Below are 21,877 nucleotides of genomic sequence, written 5' to 3'. Positions count from 1 at the left end.
ACTGTAGCGGCACTTTCTACCTATATATGGCATAGTTGTGACATCACAACCGTACAGAAGTCCTGACAGCTCGTTTAAGGCACAGTTTCTGAATACGGGCTGTGTGCATTTTTCTGTGGATTGAGCATTTTGATACTTTCACAGTATTTATACAGCACCTCGACCTGCTTTATAATAAAAAAAGACATGGAAATCTGACTTTTTACGAACAGTTTTGGAACATGACTGATGGTGTTGATAAATTCTGCTGTGAGGGTACATCAGAACCACTGTACTAGACTATGCTCTCTGTGTTTACCTGACTAGGATTTATTTATCGTTTTGGGGACTTACAGATAAAAACGTTGTTGCAAAGTGCAGCCAGAAGAACTATGACTCATGACTCAGGTTGGCTTTTAGAAACATTGTCTTTATTGAGAACATAAAGCAAAGAAACACGCCATCTCAACAAGCTTACCATAAACCACTTTTTTACAAAACATTTACATCTAACAATGCCTCACTCTAGAAATACACAACTTAATTATAAAAAGGAAAAATCCGACAGTACATTGGAGATATACGTGATCAAACTACAAGAACAACCTTTACTGGTTTGAATGCTGCATCTGCAGGATTTACTCTGGTAGGCAGATTTGTTTCTGAATATTAAACCTTCCCTCAGGTATTAGGCATACCTCTTTCCATTGTCATTATCATACCAGATCCCTCACACTGCAGGCCAATAATCTCTGTTAGAAAGCTACATTCATTATCATCATTACTCTGCGTGATCTTTTGAAACTGTCCTTCCCCCAAAAAAACGCTCCCATAGGTTGTTTGTTCAAGCAGAAATTACAACTCATGTTTACGTTTCTATTGGCGGTGCCCTCTAGTGGCCGTAGTAGTCATGACAGGAGCAAAGCAGGAATGTAGGATGACGAAGTATAAGAGCGCCAACTTTCCACGTAAGCAGGTAGGTTGGTGGGACGGTGGATGGGTCAAACAAACGCAGAACTTTAGATCGGGATTTATATGGACTGTTCACTTAAAATCCCAGAAAATACGGTAAATTGTTTTTTTAACTTTAAGAACGTCATAGCAGTGTTGTAGTACTCAAGATCGGTCTCAAGACCAATTCGTGAAGGTCTCGGTCTCGTCTCGGAATCGACCACATTTTTACTCAGTCTCGGATAAAGACGACTCAGGATTTAGAGAGAGACTCAGGTCTCAACCCCTCAAAGTCTTGGTCTTGTCTCTGTCTCAACCAATCAAAGTCTTGTCTTGTCTCTGTCTCAACCCCTCAAAGTCTCGGTCTTGTCTCGAGCTCAACCCCTCAAAGTCTCGGTCTTGTCTCGGTCTCAACCCCTCAAAGTCTCGTCTTGTCTCGGTCTCAACCCCTCAAAGTCTCGGTCTTGTCTCGGTCTCAACCCCTCAAAGTCTCGTCTTGTCTCTGTCTCAACCCCTCAAAGTCTTGTCTTGACTCAGTGTCAACCCCTCAAAGTCTCAGTTTTGACTCGTCTCAACCCCTCAAAGTCTCGATCTTGTCTCGGTCTCAACCCCTCAAAGTCTTGGTCTTGTCTTGGTCTCAATCCCTCAAAGTCTCGGTCTTGTCTCTGTCTCAACCCCTCAAAGTCTCGGTCTTGTCTCGGTCTCAACCCCTCAAAGTCTCGGTCTTGTCTCGGTCAAGATACACTCTGGTCTTGGTGATGACTTGGTCTCGGCTTGAGTGGTCTCGATTACAACACTGCGTCATATTGATTTTTAACTTTACAAACGTCACAACGATTTTTTTTAAACTTCACGAATGTCACTTTGAACATCACGTGTGTAACCATGAGGGAAGTAATATCTGATTTTAACCCAACCTACAGTGTTTTTCTAAACTTAACTCAATAGTTTTTGGTGCCTAAACCTAACCAAACTAAAGCACCGTTTCACAACGTTAACGTGTTTGAAACTGCGACCTTTATGTTTAAAAATGGGACTGTTACGTTCTCTGGTTTAGATATGAGGACGGACAACGCTCCTGTGGGTTGTTTTAGAGGGAAGGAATAAACAACCTATATTGTCGTATGGTTTGGAGGACCTTCTGCACTTTAAAGACATGTAGGCCGCACAACACGGCATCGCAAGAGTAACATCTGCATTCAACAATTGATTAATGCACAGAAGAATTGATTGAAGAAAAAAGCAGGGTAGTGAAGTACATCATGTACACAATACTGGCATGAAAAGTCCACTGGTTAATGATAACATGTTTGATTTATGCACAAGCGCTAATACTGAAGGACTTCACATTTCCTAGTGCCAGACTTCACACACTTCATATCATAATGTCAGTGATGTGGTTTAATGAGCCATACAGCGCAAATACAATTGTTTTAAAAAGAAAAATCCTCATATTGTTAGCTGGCAATAAAGCATTTGTGCAGCCATTATGGGATATTATCAATATATTTATAACTGATGTCAGAGCCCTTGCAAAATTGAGGATTTTGCCTTTAAATCTTTAATAGTAATTGCTTCTTTTTATTTATTTTTTTAAATCCTGGCTGTTTACATTTACGTTCAAATAACTGACCCAGGTGTTTATTGAAAGTGTTACAAGCTTCTCGGTCTATCTAGTATCATTTAAAACTACAGAGATTATATGTAGAGCGTGATGATAATGACAGTTTAGGTCTGTGTGGTAAGGTTAGTTAGAGGAGCGTGGTTACAACTCCGTTTCAAGAGACTAGAATAGGATCTAGACAATAACCTCTAAATATATTATCTGTCACTTGTCTCTACAAGCCACTCCCGCTGCCCTCCACGTCGTCCACAATGACGGAGCGTTTACGCAGCACAGAGTTCCCCTTCCGGCCGCCCCTGGCCTGCAGGGGCAGCTTTGTCTTGCACGGGGCTCGGTACTGAGGCAGGCCCGTCTTGGTGGTGTCCAGCTCCTCCGGGTCATCCTGCTGTGCCCTGAGGGCAGCCATCACGTCTTTGTCCGAGGGACTGAGGGTCAGGCAGCCGCACGGGCGACCGCTGCTGCTGCCTCCTCCTCCCCCAGCTCCAACCTCTCCAGCCTCTCCCACATCCTCTGGCTCATCCTCCACGGTCATGAAGGCATCACCCCACAGGCTTTCGCAGAGATCCCTGCCGTGCTGGTACATCTACACGCACGCACACACACACACACACACACACACACACACACACACACACACACACAAAATATTTACAGGAAGTGAAGAGATTAGGGGGCAGAATGGGGGCATGCTCCATTTACTTCCATAGGAATAATTGATTTTGGCCTTCCAGGGCAGCGCCGGCCTTGAAAACAAACACCCTCTCTCTTCCAGGTGTGAGAGCGAGCTGCAAGAACCTGGCAGCTGCTTTCGTCTGCCTCTCTCTCTCTCTCTCTCTCTCTCTCTCTCTCTCTCTCTCTCTCTCTCTTTCGCTGACCTCACCTCGTCTCCACCTGAGAGAAAATTATAAGACATGATGAGCTTGCAAAGCTCACACTAACACTTCCTCGAGAGTGTTAGCCTGACAAGCCAGACCCACATCAAGATGTTGGGTTTGGCTCAATCCGAGGGGCGAGATAAACGGCAACCAGAGCAACGCTAGTTGATAGATTAAACTTTAAACTCCAACTACATCTTCCTTTTTTAAGAATGACTTCAGTGCCGTTCTTTGTTCTTTTGTCAAAGAAAAGCTTAACTCCAAGTCTTCCAGAGTCGCGGCCAAAGCCGATTCCAAAGACCGCTGTTCTCCAGCAGCAGCAGCCATCTTCTTTGTTTTCAAGTAGCAGGGAATTCACGCCGGACCTGTCAGTACCCGATCCGTAACGCCTGTAAGATCCGTTCTGCGCATGCACACAATTCAGCACATGTGCAGAAACTCAACGTGTTTTACGACACTGCCTGATCAGTTCTACACTTGCGCGAACACCGGCAAACTTCACAGCTCTATGCACGCATTGGCGTAAGGATGTTTGGACATTTCTGGTTACCAGAAGAAAACATTAGACAGTGACAGTAGACCGTTAGAGGATGGCAGAGATGACAGAGATGTTTGCTGGAGTTGCCTAAAGTATCTGTTAATGATATACGGAGGGTCGTCTGGCCATCCAGTACAACACCACGTAGTAAATTAAATAAAGGCTTCACATTTTACGTTTCATCATTTCTTTGCAACTTTGAAGGTAATTTGCTAACGCTAGCTAGCATGAGTGAGAAGCCTTGCTTTGGTGTTTTAAGTCATGACTCCGTCCTGCTTCAGGTTAATCATGCTTCAAATAAAGTGTAAGCATGTGTATACCTCTCACTTCATGTGGTTGTACTTCTATGAAAGTATCAGGTAAAAACAGGGCTACAAATGAGATCTCTGTGAGAGACCAGCTAACTCCTAGCTAACTATTATGTAGCTCAATGCTGGACATTTCACCCCAAATTCCGGTCACTTTACTGTATTTGTATTTGTTTAGTATCTGGTTTAGAAGCCTTTATTGGTGATTTTTTATGGTACAAAGTCCTGCTACATACGTACATATATAGCTAGCTATATATGCTCCGCTATGTCGCGTTAGCATGCAGCTATAATAGTTAGCTATGAGTATGCTAACGTTAGATTTTAGTGGAACAAAGCAGCACTTCCTAACGTCAAAAATCGCAGATAAAGGCTTCTGAACCAAACACTACACAATCTGACATGTTTCAGCAGGAATGTGACCCGGAATTGGGGAGAATTTAACAACATTGCCAGCTAAGATGACATGTTTACTGCCGTTAGCATGTAGCTACTATAGTGTTTACTGCCGTTAGCATGTAGCTACTATAGTGGTATACAGCAGTGGTGGCTGGAAGAGCTGTCATCCCGTCTTCAAAAGGACACTTATGTACGTTTACACTTCATCGCATTAATAATAGACAGTCTATGGTTATTAATTATTCAAGAAGAACTATTAAAAGTGAAAACATTAACATAAACAACACAACAATGACGTCGCTACACGGTTTTGGATCAGTGACAAGTCTCGATTGTTTGTAGCTATGACTATTACTATAAAAAGTTGTGATGTTTGGTCATAAAGTGTTTCAACGCATGCGTGGTACAAATCGCACAGGGACATTGTTAGTTTTCTACTACGTAATTATGCGCATGCGCAGAACGGATCGTACAGGCGGTACGGATCGGGTACTGACAGAACCGTCGCAACTCTGCAGTCATTATGTTAAGCCCGCCCACCGACTCTATACACGATGTGATTGGCCTGACCAGAGTTTGGTTTTTCCAGCTCGCAAGCCAACGGAGAGTTGCTAGACTGACCCTGGCTGCAAATTACATTTGCTGCCACTAGGGTGGTCTAGATTTCTAGGCTACGGGAGTGTTTTAATCCAAACCAGCATCTTATTCCTAAACTTAACAAGTCGTTTTGGTGTCTAAACTTGACTTGTCTTTGCCGCAAGACTCTCACTTTTTGTGTAAATGTGTTGCATAAGTAGAGTAGGAATTTGGCATAAACAGCATTACTGATCTTGATATTTCCCCAGTAACAGAACTTTTGCTCCACCAATTTGCTGGTCCAGTTAGAGAGACTGAGGGGAAATGACACAAAGTTGAAGACATTTAAAACCCTATAAGAACCAGGGCTTTTGAGAAAACATTCAGGGCTGGAGCCCCAGAAGCCCCCCCTCCCCCTCCACCCCTGCCAAGTCACCGTCTCTGTCTCCTACTGTAGCTCATCTTCTCCCCTACTTAACTTCCACTGAATCTTATTTTCTGTACCTGCTTATTGCTGCACTCGCTGTTTGTAAATCTCCCTTCTTTTCTCTGTTTCTCTGTAGCACCCCCCCACCCCCACCTCGTCGTCTGCTTCCTTTCATCCTCCTGTCTGTTGGGGGATTAAAGACAGAGTCGCACAGGGGGCTCAGAGGAGGAAAAGCTGTAATATATTTACCGTGTTCGAAGGACAAAGAGGTTGACGGCTGTTTCTCTCCACTACATTTATACTGTCTGTCTGAAGCTCATGGCCTTATCGCAGCGACCTCATAACACACACACACACACACACACACACACACACACACACACACACACTCACACACTTCTGTCCTTTCCCCAGGCGGACATGGTTTTGCTGCCAAAGCTAATTCAGTACGAGCACAAGTGGCTTTAGACGGCATGCTGTGATCGAACAAGTGAGATACTGAAATTTCCCGGGGCTCTATCGTGTCCTTCCCATCCTTATCTTATTCAATTCTGCCCTTCTCTGTCCGAAAACCTACAACATTACACATGGTGTAAAGAGAAAAAGAGAGCAGGACTTTAATCTGTGACCCTGATGCAGCAGTCGTCTTTAGAAGTGATTATTTCAGCCGGGGGTCAAGATCAGAATTAGAAAAAAGCCAGTTTCATTATGTAACTGAATAGAAATGATCCAGATTGGAGCATAAATGACCACAGTTATGCTTATTGAACAGTTATACTTCTTAAACCAACACTGTGTAATTTCTTGAGTTGATTCTTAGCAAAAAGCCCTTTGTTCTTTCACAAATATATGCTCATTCATGTGTGATTACTTCCACCAACTAATCAAAGTATTCTCGTAAGCGTAGAATCTGACATTCAGAATCATTCAGAATACATACGAGAGAGTCGCTCGAATGACCGCCGCCATGTTGTACCTCCATCTTTATAATACATTAACCAAAGAGGGACATACCTCCATCTTTATAATACATTAACCAAAGAGGGACATACCTCCATCTTTATAATACATTAACCAAAGAGGGACATACCTCCATCTTTATAATACATTAACCAAAGAGGGACATACCTCCATCTTTATAATACATTAACCAAAGAGGGACATACCTCCATCTTTATAATACATTAACCAAAGAGGGACATACCTCCATCTTTATAATACATTAACCAAAGAGGGACATACCTCCATCTTTATAATACATTAACCAAAGAGGGACATACCTCCATCTTTATGATACATTAACCAAAGAGAGACATACCGCCATCTTTATAATACATTAACCAAACCATTAACTCCGCCTTTCGCCCTCTAACACCTATTGGCACCGTGACCAATGCCAGGGGGAGATTACTCACCAGGGAAGCAAAAAAGAGAATTAAAACGACAACGCGACAGGCAAAGTAAGACCAAAGTTAATATTGGAGTGGCTAGAACAGCTGCGTGTAAACCATAGAGATACCAAGAGCTAATTTCGGGTTCGGCCACCGTAGGAGGAAGGGCTAGAAAGTAATATTCAGTTGGTTGTCATATACAATTTCACCGCTAGATGGGAGAAATTCTTACACAATGTAGCTTTAAATACGCTTATCTACCAAAGCCAAGACAATATTCAACAGATTTCCTAAAAAAGATTGAGTTAAGCGCAGACACTGCAGGCATAATCATTTTGAGGTTTTGGGCTATTTTGCTCCCAAAACATGCCTTCTTTTGGACTAGTGGGGGAAAAACCATTGTAAATACACATGAAGATGTTCATTTTTCTCACTTTGTGTATTTGTGTCGGTAGATTTCTCCTAAATTCACCAAAAGTTGGCATTAGATAATGCCTCATTTGCATATTCAAACAAAACAATTTCCAAAAACTTGTAATACAAAATGTTTTTGTTTTAATGACAGTAATCACCTGTTTCTTTCATTTACTCCTTTCACCTGTAGTGTCTTTAAAATGAATGGCATTTTATAATCCATATCGTTTTCTTAAAACGAGTTTTCATCAAACTCTGTTAGGATTTGCTGTATTTTCCCTGCTCCTGCTGTCTGTGTTGTGTGTGAGGCTATTCCGATTCCATTCACCTGTCCGTTGCTCACCTGGAAACCCTCAGCACTGATTGCCATCTACTCCTACTGCAGTATTTAACCCGGTCTCCCACTCCACTCTTCGCCAGTTCTTCATTATAACCTCAGTGGTAACGTTTGGTAGCCTGACGTGGTCATACTCAGATTCTAGTCAGAATATGAGTCTGATTCTGCTCCACTGGGCTGTGATTATGGGGCGCGTTTCCACCGAACCAGGAAAGAAAATGCCTCTGCACTCAATTGGATAGACCTACAACCAATCAGACAGTCTGGTCTCACAGAATTTCGTGAAATGATCACAAACTGTTAACATCGCATTACGTGGTGGTGGCAAGGAATGTGTGAAAAATCCGTGTGGCCACCACGGAAAACAATGCCAATGTAAAGTCAATGAGAAGATGACGTAGCATTAAGAGCGACTACGGCAGTGAGTAGTATGTAAGGCCAAAATTCCGCGTAAGGAGGTTGGTTGGGGGGGGGGAGGGTCAAACACAGGAGTTTCACCCAGGAGACCAGGGTTCGTGTCCCACATGTCAAGTTTCCTAAAGTCGCTTTCTTCTTTCCCGTCCCGTTCTTCCCGCGTGTCACAGAACCGTAAGCCCTCCCACGACCTTTTCCTTAACTTAAGGGGCTGTGTTCATTTCATTCTGTGAGATCAGGTTGTATAGTATGTGACGTATGTTGCCAATCAGATGGGTCATTGAGTCCGACTGCCCGCCCCGCCGATTATACATGTCAAATCAGCCAAAATGAAGGCCGACGGCCCCTCAGACGGTTAACGGCACGGAACACACCGAACAGACTCGAGTCACCGACTTCGCCAGACTGTCCAACGGCCGATTATCGGCTTAAGACAACCATTTTATGTTTAAATATGCAAATGAGGCAAATGAGGCTTAACTAATGCTTGATTACTGACATAACAATAATTTTTTTGTATTACAAGTTTTCGGAAATTGTTTTGTTTGAATATGCAAATGAGGCATTATCTAATGCTAACGTTTGGTGAATTTAGGAGAAATGTAAATAGACAAAGTGTAGTAGAATGAACCACTAAATGTGTATTTTAAATGTTTGTTTCCACTAGTCTGAAAGAAGACATGCTATGGAAGGGAAAGAGCCCAAAACCTTAACATTGAAAAATTATGTTTTTGCCTGTAGTGTCTCTCTGTAACTTAAAAAGTCTTTACAAAATAATTTATTATAGATCCCCGTAAACGCCCATTTGTTACCCCCGTATTCTCTGTACTTCTTCCCGGTTAACATTTCATTGGTACCCTGCATGTACACAATATTTACTCAGTAATTTGCAGGCTGCAATCTTCAGTAACCTCATACGATCATTTTCCTCTTCCTCAGAACATTAATTCCCTATATCTGATCCACAGATGCCGCTGTAGATGTGTTGTGTGCCATCGCTCGACACACACACACACACACACACACACACACACACACACACACACACACACACACACACTCTCTCTCTCTGCAGATGTAACCTCATTCCCACAAAATCCGGTGCAGAAAGAGTGTCTAATGCCGAGCTAAATCAGTCCTTGGCTGGCAAATAATGTTAGCAGTGAGTACAAAGACAGAGGGAGACACAGAGTGCCAGAGGGATTTTTGCATGCTGTGTGTGTGTGTGTGTGTGTGTGTGTGTGTGTGTGTGTGTGTGTGTGTGTGTGTGTGTGTGTGTGTTGATGTGTTGCCTTAAAATGCATTGGCTTGTTTCTATGCAAATTGACAGCTACAACATTCACAAATCCTCCCTGTAGCTGTGCATATTTATTCTACACACCTGCATTTTGTTCGTCGGGTGAACTTAAGAAGCTGGGAGAAACGCCAACAAGGATAAAGAATATAGGTTCCAGGAGGATTTTCGATTGCTTAAGCACTACTTTGAAAACAGGGACGGGTTTTTTAAAACACTATACACAATTAGCAGAACACCTCAGACCCTTTGCAAAATGAAACACTCTTGCAAAAACTGTCACGTAAGACAGTGTTGTTGTCATTACTTAGAATTCCTCATGGGGGAGACAGAAACTACGCACTATAGCTTTAAGCTGCTAGCTAAATGTCCGCTACAAGCAAGCAGTGTGTTTGTAGAGGTCTGTATGGTTATACTGTAGTCTGGGGTTGTTTTCAGGCGATTTGATGAAAGGTAAAGGTAGTACGGCCAAGGCACTGGCTGGCTGAGCATTCAGACAGTCTGATAAAAGCTCAGGTCTTTCCGTTTGTTTGAATGCCTGCAGCAAAAAGTTATATCCAATTTAACTTTTGGAGAAAAGCAACCCGACATCAACCTGCTGTGGACAATCACGTAGAACGTTAACGGCTATCAGACTCGTCAGTCGCGGCGTGCGAGTCCCGTAACGTTACTGTAAACAGGTTAACTACTTAACCTAGTTAACATTAGTAATTAAACTAAAACGGCCAAAGTCCAAACTGCCTGAGAGCTTCTCCTGTACTATACGGTAACTCCTCTACTATGAGACAGGAAGTCTCGTGGTTATGACCCAATCGTTAGCCTATTGTTATAAAAACGTCTGCTACGGAGCCATAACGTGAGCTACAAGGTAATGGAGCCTTTTATACGTTGTCGTGTTTCTTTAGAAATAAACAACGGACAAATAGAGTCTTTAAACGCTTCAGATGTAAAGTTATTCTCTGTCAAAGTGACGTCAGAATGAATGGCAGTCAATGGGATGCTAACGGGATGCTAACGGGAGGTGATGGCTTGGTAGCATCAGAAACTCCCCATAGGAGGTGCGCTTGGTTTAGATATGAGGTTGTATTTCTGCTACCGCTAGGGGCGCTACTTTATGTAACGCTCCTGCGGGTCATATTAGAGGTAAGATTGGGCATCAAGGACCGATTCCTACTTAGAATCAGTTTCAATCAATCGATCTGTTTTTAAATCCTATCGTCGGTTCCACATTTAATGCGCAAGTTCTGTTTTCTGTAGCGACCACCGTACTTCCAGGCACATGTTGTGTTGCAGCCACGGAGCAGCACAGTAAGTGGTGCTCTAACGTGTGGCTTTATTTTAGGTTGAAAAAGCCCTATAAAACTACAAACCACCATTGACTAAAAATAACATTTTCCTCTTATCTGTGAAAATAAGCACGTGACCAGTTTCAAAGAACCAGAATCGAAAAGAAGAATCAAAATTTGAATCAGAAATGTTAAAATCCAAACGATGCCCAACCCTAATTAGAGGGGGGGGGGACCAAGGTCCACAACATTCGAGGTCGGGAAGTTTCACATTCTGACTAGAATCTGAGTATGACGATGTCAGGCTACAAACGACCCATATGGTTGTGTTTGGAGGACTTGTTGGTTGCTTTCCTGTGCAGCACATCTCTAAAGTGCTGTGAGCTCAGACGACAACGAGGTACCACTGTGAAATATCACATCTCTGCCGACTGACGAGGAAACAAAATAAAGCTTTACTGCTGCGACCTCCAACAATGTTTGCGAGAGGCACGCACTTGTTTGCTGTCTCTCTGAAGAGAGACTGATTTGTTGAATGCACTGAAAGCGGTGACTCATTTCTTTGTATTCAGGAGCGGTTTAAAACACATTTTGAGAGCTACTTCAATTTATTGGAGTCTATTTTGTGCCATTAGTGGCATCCTACATGACAATGGACCAATACAAGCACAAAACACACACACACACACACACACACACACACACACACACACACACACACACACACACACACATATACACACATATATACACACACTAAAACACAAAACTCAGACATCTTGTCTTTGTATTTTCTCTCTCACTCAATCTTTAATTTCCAGTCATCATCTAATATCCAGCAGAGAGCCATAATCGTTATAGGTCTGGTGTCTGGGTGTGTGTTCATTTGTCGGTGTGTTTCTCTCTCCCTGTGTGCGTGTGTGTGTGTGAGAGAGAGACACACACACATACAAAAAAAGAAAGAGAGACAGATATATAGGAGAAGAGAAAGAGGGAAAACAGGGAGGAGGAGAGACTAAATGTATATACAGTAGATAGATAGATAGATAGATAGATAGATAGCAGCACACCAGCCCCTCCGTAACTCGTACTCTTTTTAAATCACCCAGCTGGCCTCTGCTCACCGAAGCAGGACCAACCCTTTTCACGCTTCAGCCCACCGAGCCACACACTCACTTGACCACCAGCCTGCAGACTGTGACACAGTACCTAACCTACGTGCGGCGCATGGCTCGAATGACAAGCTCCGTCATTGGGATTCAAACCTATGCTGCCTGGTTTAGAAAATCTCTGCAGGCTGTACTCGGCTCTCATAATGCATCAGTTTATGTTCTTAGTAATACTAAAAGAGCTCATTACAGTCCTAGGGCCCTATTTTAATGATCTAAGGGATAAAGATAGGGCCCCTAGTCTCACGTTGCCAGTTCCATCTCCTCAGTGCTGTGGAGTTAGGTCTGGCTACACCACGGATACATTGCAGGATAGGAGAAAAAAACGCTCTGGGTTGTTTTGCATTTCTTTAAACTAATCACAATCGTCTTGGGCGACACTAAGCTCCGGACGCAGCGACGGTGGCTCTGCTAAATAGTCTCAGGAAGGAACTGGTTCTGGTGGAACATTTGCACCCCGATAAGAAAACATCCAATATTAAATGAAGTCAACTGTTGACACAATCCAGTAACGTGAGCTATTTAAATGAGCTGATACATGGTTAAACCTCACTGGCTCTTACCATTGTATCGCCATGTGTACTTTGTCCATGGGATTGCCAAAACCTCCCAGTTAGAGAGTAAATGCCCTAAACATATTCTTTGTAAATCTTTACAATCATTCACCAAAAGAACCAAGCAGACCTCCCTTGTTGCACGATCCAAATCTTCTTCAAAACTTGACATTTCAGCATGTATCTTGCTAGCTGGAAGTTTGTTGTCGTTTCCCGAAGCGAAGGGAATTATTAGACGGCAACACACAGAGATCATTAAGGGCTCTATCCTGCAAATGAACTTCCGTTGATCCAGACTAGCCAAGTCTGCGTTCATCCTGCAGCAGGATCAAGACTAACTTTGCTAATTAGCACTAAACACGGAGGGCAGCTGATAGGAATGACATCAGTTTTGCAGGTGTTTGGGACACATTTCGACCTGATAAGAAGTATACAAAAAGTTGAGGGATCATCAAAGCTGAATGAATATCTGTACCAAATATCAGGGCAATCCATTCAGGAGTTGTTGAGATATTTAAGTCTGGACCGAAGTGATGTACACTCTTAAATGACTACCCATAAAGGGTGCTTCAAGCGTGGCCAAGAAAACACCAATTGTCAGATTTCTCCAGATGGCAAAAACCTCAAGGTCCCAGGTTATGTAAGCAGCCAATCACAGATCACAGCCTACCTGCTGATACTGAACGCAGGTCCCAGTGCAGTTCTGCCCCCGGGGGTCTCTGGCCCAGTTACGAGCACACGTCATGTCCATCCTGCAGGCATCAAACCTGAAGGAAAGACATGTAAATTCTCAAAATAATATATTTGAAATGACAAAACATGAAACTGTAATTCTCTAATTTGAATATTTTCTCCTAAGATTTGCTTTTACACCTCGTTTTTTTGTACGTATGAAAGACACGAGGTAGACACTGAAACCCAAATTGCTCCCGATGCTGTGCCATCGGTGTGTAAATGTTTATCTGATGAGCAGGTGGAACCATGTATGTATGTTCATACACCTGTGTGTGTGTGTGTGTGTGTGTGTGTGTGTGTGTGTGTGTGTGTGTGTGTGTGTGTGTGTGTGTGTGAATGGTGAATGGTGCTGTAATATGTAGTTGAGTAGTTGCTAAGGCTAGAAAAGCGCTACATAAATGCAGTCCGATGGAGAGCGGCGAGCAGTCTCTATGTGAGCAAGATGGTCAAAGTTCAAGGCGCAATGTGATGAAGAAGTTATATGTCACAACTGTATGCATACTGAATGCAACAGTACATACTTTGTAAGGGCAGCTGCAGTACATACTAAAAGTGGAACTCAGCCATTGTTTGACGCCGTTTATAGGACACAAAACGCTGTTGTTACACTGGCTGGTAATCTCTCTGAAGGGGGACAGATAGTGATTTTGATTTTGAGTTGATTGGCAATGGCAGCCTCACCAATCACGGCAGAAGCTGTGGCAGAGTGGCACGGCCTGGATGTATGAGCGGCGGTGGGGGTGAGGCCAACGCGCGGCATCAGGGGAGCAGCGGTAAAAACACGACACGCGCTTCAGGAAGCCTTCACACCTGAGGAGAGAGAGGGGGACAGTTCGTACCAACATCATGAAACATACTGTACATTTCAATCTTTATTTACTCTGTGAGGGCTGACTCAGCAAAATGTAGTCACAAGGCAGGTAAAGATGACTAGACATAGGAGTGGATATGTAGTTGAACTAACCAATCAGATGCTACTGTAGCAGAACTTAGACTCAGGGAAATGTGAGGAAGTACTGACTGTTTAAACACAAATATGTAAATAATAAACTGTATAAACATTGTAAATACATTTTTGTAGATTAACTCAAATATATGAATCATTTGTAAATATTATATTAGCATTGTTATGCTGTTTAAAGAACACCTATTATGCTTTTCTGTATCTCCCGACATATCTATAATGTTATGATGTCGGGCGTTCATGTTAAACGTGGCCAAAGCTTCAAATGATGAGGTTAACGTATTCAAAAGAAATCCCTGTGAGCCAAAACCTCAGATTTCCTAATGATGTTCCTACGCTCGGCTCCCAATGTTTACGTTACAGGACTTGCTACATGTAGCTTCATGCTAAGTCAGGGAAAGCTGTAATCTTGACTGCAAATCTTCTTCATTTCGGGTCACATTTCTGCTTGAACATGCTCGGTTGTGTACAATTTGGTTTAGAAGTCTTTATCTGCCTCCTTAAAAGTAGAAAGCGCTGCTATAATCCATTACAATCCACTGCTAACTATATGTAAAGCTAGCTACATGCTAACTCCTGGGAAGGGGTCAGCCCTATGTTTCCACAGCATAGGCACACTCCCCCAGGCGAAGCTGTAAACTTGGCTGCCGACATTAATTTATCCCCAATTTCGGGTCAAATTCCTGCTAGAACATGTCCAGTTGTGTAGTATTTTGTTCAGAAGTCTTTTTGGTGATTTTTGACGGTACAAAGTCCCGATATATATACTCAGTTGTAGACAATCTCTGGCTACAATGGACTATGCGGAGGCAGGGACCTCAGAGCACAGATGAAGAGACTCCAGGCTGCCTTGTGTGTTTCCTCACCTTTGTGATTGTCTGCCCTGCCCTGATGTGTTCAACCTGTTCATGATCAGCCCTCATGTCACCGGTCTCTCGCTACTACCTCCGTTACCTTGTGTATCAACACGGTCTCACAGCAGTTTGTGTAATTGTCACATTATTTTTAATCTATTGATTCGTGTACAACAACACGTTTATCTCGTTTTTTTCGTGGTGGCCAGCACGAAAAGATTAAAGGGGAAAGGACGCCTCACACGCCGGGAGATGGCCGCGGGGGATGCGCGACAATAACGGGACGGTTGTGATAAGGAAAACAACGGGGAAACAAAACGCCACATGCGGGACGCGCTCCCCGGTCTCCCGGGTGAAAGTCCTGTATTGTTGAAAGTCCTGTATTGTTTGACCCATCCACCATCCCAACCCACCTCCCATGCGGATTTTCGGCTTTTCATACTACTCCCTACCGTAGTCGTGCTGTGATCACGAAATATGCTTCCCATTGAAATACATTACTTCACATTTTTGTGCTGGCCACCGCGAAAAAAACGAGAAAAACATCCCGTGAACACGAATCAATAGATTAAATAACGTGACCATTACACGAACTGCCGTGAGACTGGGTTGTGTGTATATAGTCTCTGTGCTTTCTTTGTCTGTTGTCCGATTGTCGTCGTTACTCCCTATGTCTATCCCTACTTCGCTCCTTGTGTGCTTGAGTCTCCCCATTCCCTTTTGGATTTTGTTGAAGTTCTGGAAGACTTTTGGTTGTACGTTTATTTTTTATTAATTAAAATCATTCGACTCTACCTGCTTCACCCGTTTCTGTTCTGCACTTGGGTCCAAACCTGCCTTCCTGACGTTGTAACACAGAGCGTGTCAGACAGGGTGAATACAGGTATATTTAGACAGTATGAGAAGTGTTTTTTGAACATTAAAGCATGTAAACATGTTATAGTAGAAACACAAAATAGCCTACAAGTATGAACCAGAAACTGGTATATAATAGGTCTCCTTTAATATCTCTTGTACCTTGTGTCTGTACATATACTGGGTATATATACTGGGTAAGACTTACTCTGAACTCATAGGCCCACACTTGTCCCAGGGATCATTCTTATTGCTCGCAGAGGGAACATGGGAGATATCCTGGATATCTTCTTCTGTGCAGCAGCTATCTGTCAGCAACAATAGACGGGAAAACATTTCAGCCAGCGGTCAGACCAGAGATTGATATTTTCTTCGCAGGTTGTCTTCACACCATTAAACATGCAGTGGTTCAAGACAAACACAGTCACTCACTGTCAGCGTACAGCCCACACTCCCTCAGCTGCGGCTCTGGGCCGGGCGTGGCCTTGTGCTTGCCGTCTTGAAGACACACCCCCTCGGAGCGGGTTCCACCAATCAGTGCAGCCGCCAAATATACGCAAACAAATAGCAGAGGGCGAGAGGTGACACCCATCTCTACAGCCAAAAAACAGGTCTGGAAAAGAGTTCAAATGTTGGACAGCAGCAGACAAAACACATTCTCACCTGAATCACCAGCAATCAAAGACAAAGCACACGCAATCAAGTGTACAACAGCACACACCATACACACAAACATATCCCACAGTGACAAGTAAATGGATTGGTGAGAGAGTCTTGAATGTGCCAGAAACTAAAGACTGTAAAACACAGAGCTTTCAAGCCAGGAGGCAGAGTTTTCATCCCAGGAAACACATTCTGATAGAGAATTCATTTTTATAAAGTCTTTTATTCATCTTATTCAACCTTTTATGCTCCCCATATTATTCAGCTTATTTCCTTGTAGCAATGTCTTAATATAATTTAACCTTAAGGCTCGCTATATGCACATTTAACAATCTGCGTTTCTATGCTTATTATACGCACAATACGATATATGTTTCTCTGAGTGTCAGCTGCTCTTCTTGGAGACAGTGTCTCACTGCAGCAAATAATGGGTTGTAAACATCTTTAGGGCCGAGGACACTCAAAGTACATGTCCTCCAGACGCCCGCACTTTGCCCTGGTTCCCCTAGAATAGACAACACAAAAGCATTCCTATGTATCAACAACTGTGAATCTGTGTGTGTTTTGAATAAATACGACTCTCTTGCAGAGAAACATTTGAAGTTCCCTGAGAGCAATGCTGGAGAAAGGTTGCTCACGTGATTCTTCGCCTTTGCAAATGTCTATTAACTGCTCATTGCCGTCTGAGTCTCGTTTTCTTGCTTGACCGTCTTTGATTTAATAAGTTTAAGTGTCCTGAACCTGACACATTCAGGAAACGTTTATGACATTTATGTTGCCGTTTTCCCGTTTTTGTCTCTTTTATTGACATTTATTGTCGCTTTCTCAACGTTTTGGTAGCCTTTTTTGACGTTTTTGTCGCTTCTTTCAGCATTTTTGAAGATGGAAATGCGTGTTCGTGTCCCGGGAGTTTTTGAATCCAAACCACAATCTTTTTTTCTAATCCTAGTCGTCGCCGCATGACGCTAACTTGTTGTCGACTCACCTCAACTAGCAACAGCCCTTTTAAACGACCGGCAGCTCATGGAGCTCTGTAGCCGGCTCCCAGTAACCTTTTTTCGGCTAAACTTAACTGTAAATGGTGCTAAACCTAACTGTCATGTGACCAGTCGGCGGTAGCCCAATTTCGTAGGATATCATACCAATTGGTGTGCACAAGTTTTCGTACGATATCATACCAACCCGTTCACGCATTAGCTAGTTGCATATCTTAGACTTGCTGCTTTTATATCACACCATAATGTCACTTTACCGTATCGTATCTTGTCTTTAAAGCCCAGTCCAGACCACAGATTCTAAGATAACTCTTGTCTGCTTAATTTAGGCAACTTTTACTCTTGACTTCTCGTTCTGTATTCAATCTGTCTTGTGCTGTGGAAACACTGATTTCCCAAGTTGATTCGATTCCAATTCACAAGGTCCCGGTTTGATTTGATTATGCATTATTCAAAGCATCAATGATTAAGTAACACTAATGTACTTTTTATTTAACACGAATACAGTACACTACAGCAAGTCAACACAATAAAGTGCAGCTCTACAGACTCTACAGTCAGTGAGTATTGAGTGACATTTCATTCAGGGATCTTGTGGTTAGAGTCCAAGGGACCCCTTTTAAAATGGCCATGCCGTCTTTGGAGCGTTATTTAACCCCCTTCCTGACAAGCTAGCATGGCACATAGCTGGTACCAATGGATTCCTCAGTTCTTCTAGTTTCATATGATAGGCTACAGACAGAGATCGATCTGGATTTTCTCGTTTTTTTAAACTTAGCACTACTTATCTTATCTTATCTTATCTTATCTAATCTTAAATACTACGTCCACAGAAGAAATACTTATTGTTGATACCTGTATAGACTTTAAACTCAAACACGTTGGATGTAAAATCCTTATTCTCACGCCTCCTAATGTCACTTATGGTGGCGTTAAGCGTGTTACAGTGTGAGTGATCCAGCGAGCCGGCTGTTTACCTCCATGTGTGCTCTGCATGTGGTGACCTAGTAAATAGGTTGAGCCTAATTAGGTGAGACTGCAGGCACGACATGCATCGTTTTTTAATGTGTGTAGCCCACATTACACAAATTAACCAAATCTGTTGGACTTGGCCACATGGTGCTGAGCAGCACCGGTGTGGCCCTGACATCACACAACAAAGATAAATGATAAATAAACGGCCCAGGGCGTAATCTACTTTAGAGTTCACTTGTTTGACTTCAGACGTCACTACGTCTTCTTAGTTTATTCATTTGAAGAGATTTTTGTTTAGTTATTTGATGTGGGATTTGTTTTAGAAATGTAATTATTCATTTTTATTTTTATTTTTGTAATGTAAAATAACGTAGAGTTTCAGTGTCACTTTTGAGGAGAGGACACATCTGTTGTTTTGCACAGTTTAAATTACAAAAAGGGATATTTTTACTCATTTGTCTGCAGCTCATTCTGTTAGTTCACTTTTTGTCGACTAACCTCAACTAGCAACGGCCTCTGAAACGACCAGCAGCTCATGGAGCTCTGTAGCCGGCTCCCAGTAACCTTTTTTCGGCTAAACTTAACTGTAAATGGTGCTAAACCTAACGGTCATGTGACATGTGTGCATACGTTTTCGTACGATATCAGGGGCGATCCCTTAAGATCAGACCCTACGGGGGGCTCAGCCCCTAATGACAATGTAACACGGATATAGTCCCATGCAAAAGTGTTAACCCCCCCTGCTAAATCAGTAATTTCATTAGCCGATAATCTCTGAGCTAGCTGCTGAAAATCAACGTCAGCTAACGTTTTTTGACAAGAATGTACGATGGATTAAATGTGAAGCAGCTGGCCTAACCTTAAAAATAGAAGGAATTCGTATCACCAAAATGTCTCAGTCGACACCAGCTCTCTGCAAAACATACTCAAAGTGAAGCTCAGGCAGCAGCTTATATATCATTCAACATATTATGAGCATAAATAAGAATAAAAGCTGCAACTTAAACGAATGTCCATTTTTTTCATTGGAGTCTGGTAGGCACTTTATGGCATATTTGTTTTCATCTTCTGTGGCAGAGCATATTTTTTATGTACAGCTGAATAACATTAAACCTTATAGAAAAATCAAATCCTTAAACAAATGTCCAGTTTTCTCCATGGAGTCTGGTGGGGCTCATTTGAGAGTTTACACTGACCTCAAGGTACTTTATGGCATTTTTTTTATTTCACCTGCTGTAGCAGAGCACATTTCTAATGTAATGTCATCTCATATCAACCTTTAATGTTGCTGTGATATTGATAATAATCCTTCTACATCTTACTCTAAGATCTAAAACATCTTACTGAAAACAGTGTATTCATTTTTACCTGTCGGTGTGATGCAGAATGCTCCGTCTGGATTAGGATACTTTCTTCTGGTTTTCTGCTCCTCTGCTGGAGAGTGTTTCCTCCGTGTCTCTCCGGTGTGTTGCTGTGAATCCAGCGTCTGTGCTCGTTGCTCTGGTCTTCTCCTCTCTCGTATGTCTGTCTCTCTCTCTCTGTTTCTCTCTGTCCTCTCTCTCTCTCTCTCTCTCTCTCTCTCTCTCTCTCTCTCTCTGTTTGCTGGCTGTGATCTCTGCTTCCCGGGGGCCAATGCTCGCCACTTTGTCACCGGCTTATATGAAGGACATTTCAGTCCCTTCCAACCAGCCAACTCACCCCCCTCCCTCTGCCCCATGCTGGGAAGCCCTCTTTCTCTCCCCTCCCTCCCTGTCTCACACACACACACACACACACACACACACACACACACACACACACACACACACAGCGAGAGAAAAGACTCCCTTCTTGTTAATCTCCCAATCTTCTTGTTGACAGCCCTCCTTCCATCAGACTTAGTCCAAGCAATGTTGTACATGAAAACACAGAAAAAACAAACTGACTTTTCAAATTGATTTAAAGGCAACACGGACTCCATAAGGGATGTGTTGCCCTTGATGTTGACAGGATCATTCACAGGTGGTGCTGCTGAGTCACACCTGCCCTCCCCCCAGCCCCCTCTCGCTCTCCCTCTCCGTCTCTCTTTCTCTCTCACTGAGGTCAGGGCCTTTTCCAGATGACAGGGTTAGAGGAGGGTATAGCTGGGATTTAATACTGCTATGATATGCTGAGGACAGGCAACACAAATCTCTGCAGAACAAGACACCGCAAACTCACAGGGGGAAGCTGCTGCGTGCTGCAAAACCCTTACTGTCATCATAAAGACAGAGAGGGTTTTTTTTGCCACTTGCGTCACTGGACACTAACTGGAGCTATATGGTGACCTTGGCAGCAAAGCTAAGAAAAGATATTCCTAAGAGTATGTTGGTAATTATTTTCATTTCCTGGCAAACAATATTAGGTTTGAATGGGGTTGTATGGAAACATGCATGTGGCCAGGGGGTGTGTTTTTACCACCATGTGTGTTGTTATTGCTCATGGTTTTTAATCTCACCTCCCCTTGGACCTGGTGTGCCAACGTAATCTCTCGCTCTCTCTCTCTCTCTCTCTCTCTCTCTCTCTCTCTCTCTGAGTGACCTCCTAAGGCTTTTGGCCACAGAATGGCAGATGGAGAGTGTGTCTTGTGGCCTAGTTACTGGTGACATGCCTCAGACATGATTGGTTTTGGCAACAAAACCATGCAGGGACAGGAAGGAAGGGACCCGGACAGATTGGCCATCACATAAACACACAGATTGAATGCAGATGCAATGGTCTCGATGGAGACTCGACTCAGATTCATGTATAGTTGCAGGAGGAAATGAAGGGTCGCTCGGGCCCTGTTGTCCACCAGACTGTTTCATAACTGCTGAGGTTCGTAACCCCTGGAGCATTTTATTTCTGGGGCTGAGAGCAGAAAAACAGCTCTTCATCTGGTAATTAGAGGAGGAATAATGGTAGCCTTTGTGTGATATCAAGTTTTCATATTTATAGCGCCCCCTAATGGCCATTCTTCGCCAAATTTTGGTCGAGAGCCCTTTAGAGTGAATGTTAAGTTTCACGTCGATAGCATTTACTTTGGACGAGATATGCAAAAGTTTGTGTTTTTGTCGCTAGCTACAAAAATGTCTTTGTTCATAATTTGTACATTTTTGAACCAAGCACAATTATTTTGATAACTTTTTGTCAGATTCATATGAAGATGCTATATGCAAAGTTTCAGGCAGATCGGGTGAAAACCACAAAATGACTTCAAAAAAGTAGTAGGTTTTGCCCATCATATTCATACTGTATAGTTGAAGAAGAAATGAAGACTCGCTCGGGCCCTGTTGTCCACCA

At 42.9% G+C, this 21,877-nt stretch overlaps 1 protein-coding gene across 2 annotated transcripts; it reads right to left on the bottom strand.

Moving 5' to 3' along the window:
• Positions 1 to 388: 388 nt before the first annotated feature.
• rtbdn (retbindin) lies at positions 389 to 20,275 on the bottom strand. 2 transcript variants are annotated; one of them, XM_078269772.1, is made up of 7 exons: positions 19,946 to 20,275; positions 19,437 to 19,490; positions 16,377 to 16,557; positions 16,153 to 16,252; positions 13,953 to 14,081; positions 13,207 to 13,303; positions 389 to 3,137 (listed from the first exon to the last, which is right to left on the bottom strand). In XM_078269772.1, exons 3-7 carry the CDS (start codon positions 16,534 to 16,536, stop codon positions 2,769 to 2,771), a joined length of 855 nt encoding a protein of 284 aa, XP_078125898.1. In that variant the 5' UTR covers positions 16,537 to 16,557; positions 19,437 to 19,490; positions 19,946 to 20,275; the 3' UTR covers positions 389 to 2,768. The 2 variants fall into 2 exon arrangements, with proteins under 2 accessions (XP_078125898.1, XP_078125897.1); XM_078269771.1 differs by lacking the exon at positions 19,437 to 19,490.
• Positions 20,276 to 21,877: the final 1,602 nt, after the last annotated feature.

This window comes from Sander vitreus, chromosome 15, assembly GCF_031162955.1.
Source record: "Sander vitreus isolate 19-12246 chromosome 15, sanVit1, whole genome shotgun sequence".
Classification (NCBI taxonomy): domain Eukaryota; kingdom Metazoa; phylum Chordata; class Actinopteri; order Perciformes; family Percidae; genus Sander; species Sander vitreus.
Note: the sequence above shows the minus strand (reverse complement) of the source record. Positions and strands in the feature narration are given on the sequence as shown.

What these genes read in the sequence shown, in the direction of transcription:
- rtbdn (XM_078269772.1), bottom strand. Translation starts at nt 16,536, where the DNA reads ATGGGTGTCACCTCTCGCCCTCTGCTATTTGTTTGCGTATATTTGGCG. An exon ending in TGTGGGCCTATGAGTTCAGA is followed by an intron (nt 14,082 to 16,152) that starts GTAAGTCTTACC and finishes CTCTCTCCTCAG; the next exon opens with GTGTGAAGGCTTCCTGAAGC. An exon ending in CACAGCTTCTGCCGTGATTG is followed by an intron (nt 13,304 to 13,952) that starts GTGAGGCTGCCA and finishes TCTTTCCTTCAG; the next exon opens with GTTTGATGCCTGCAGGATGG.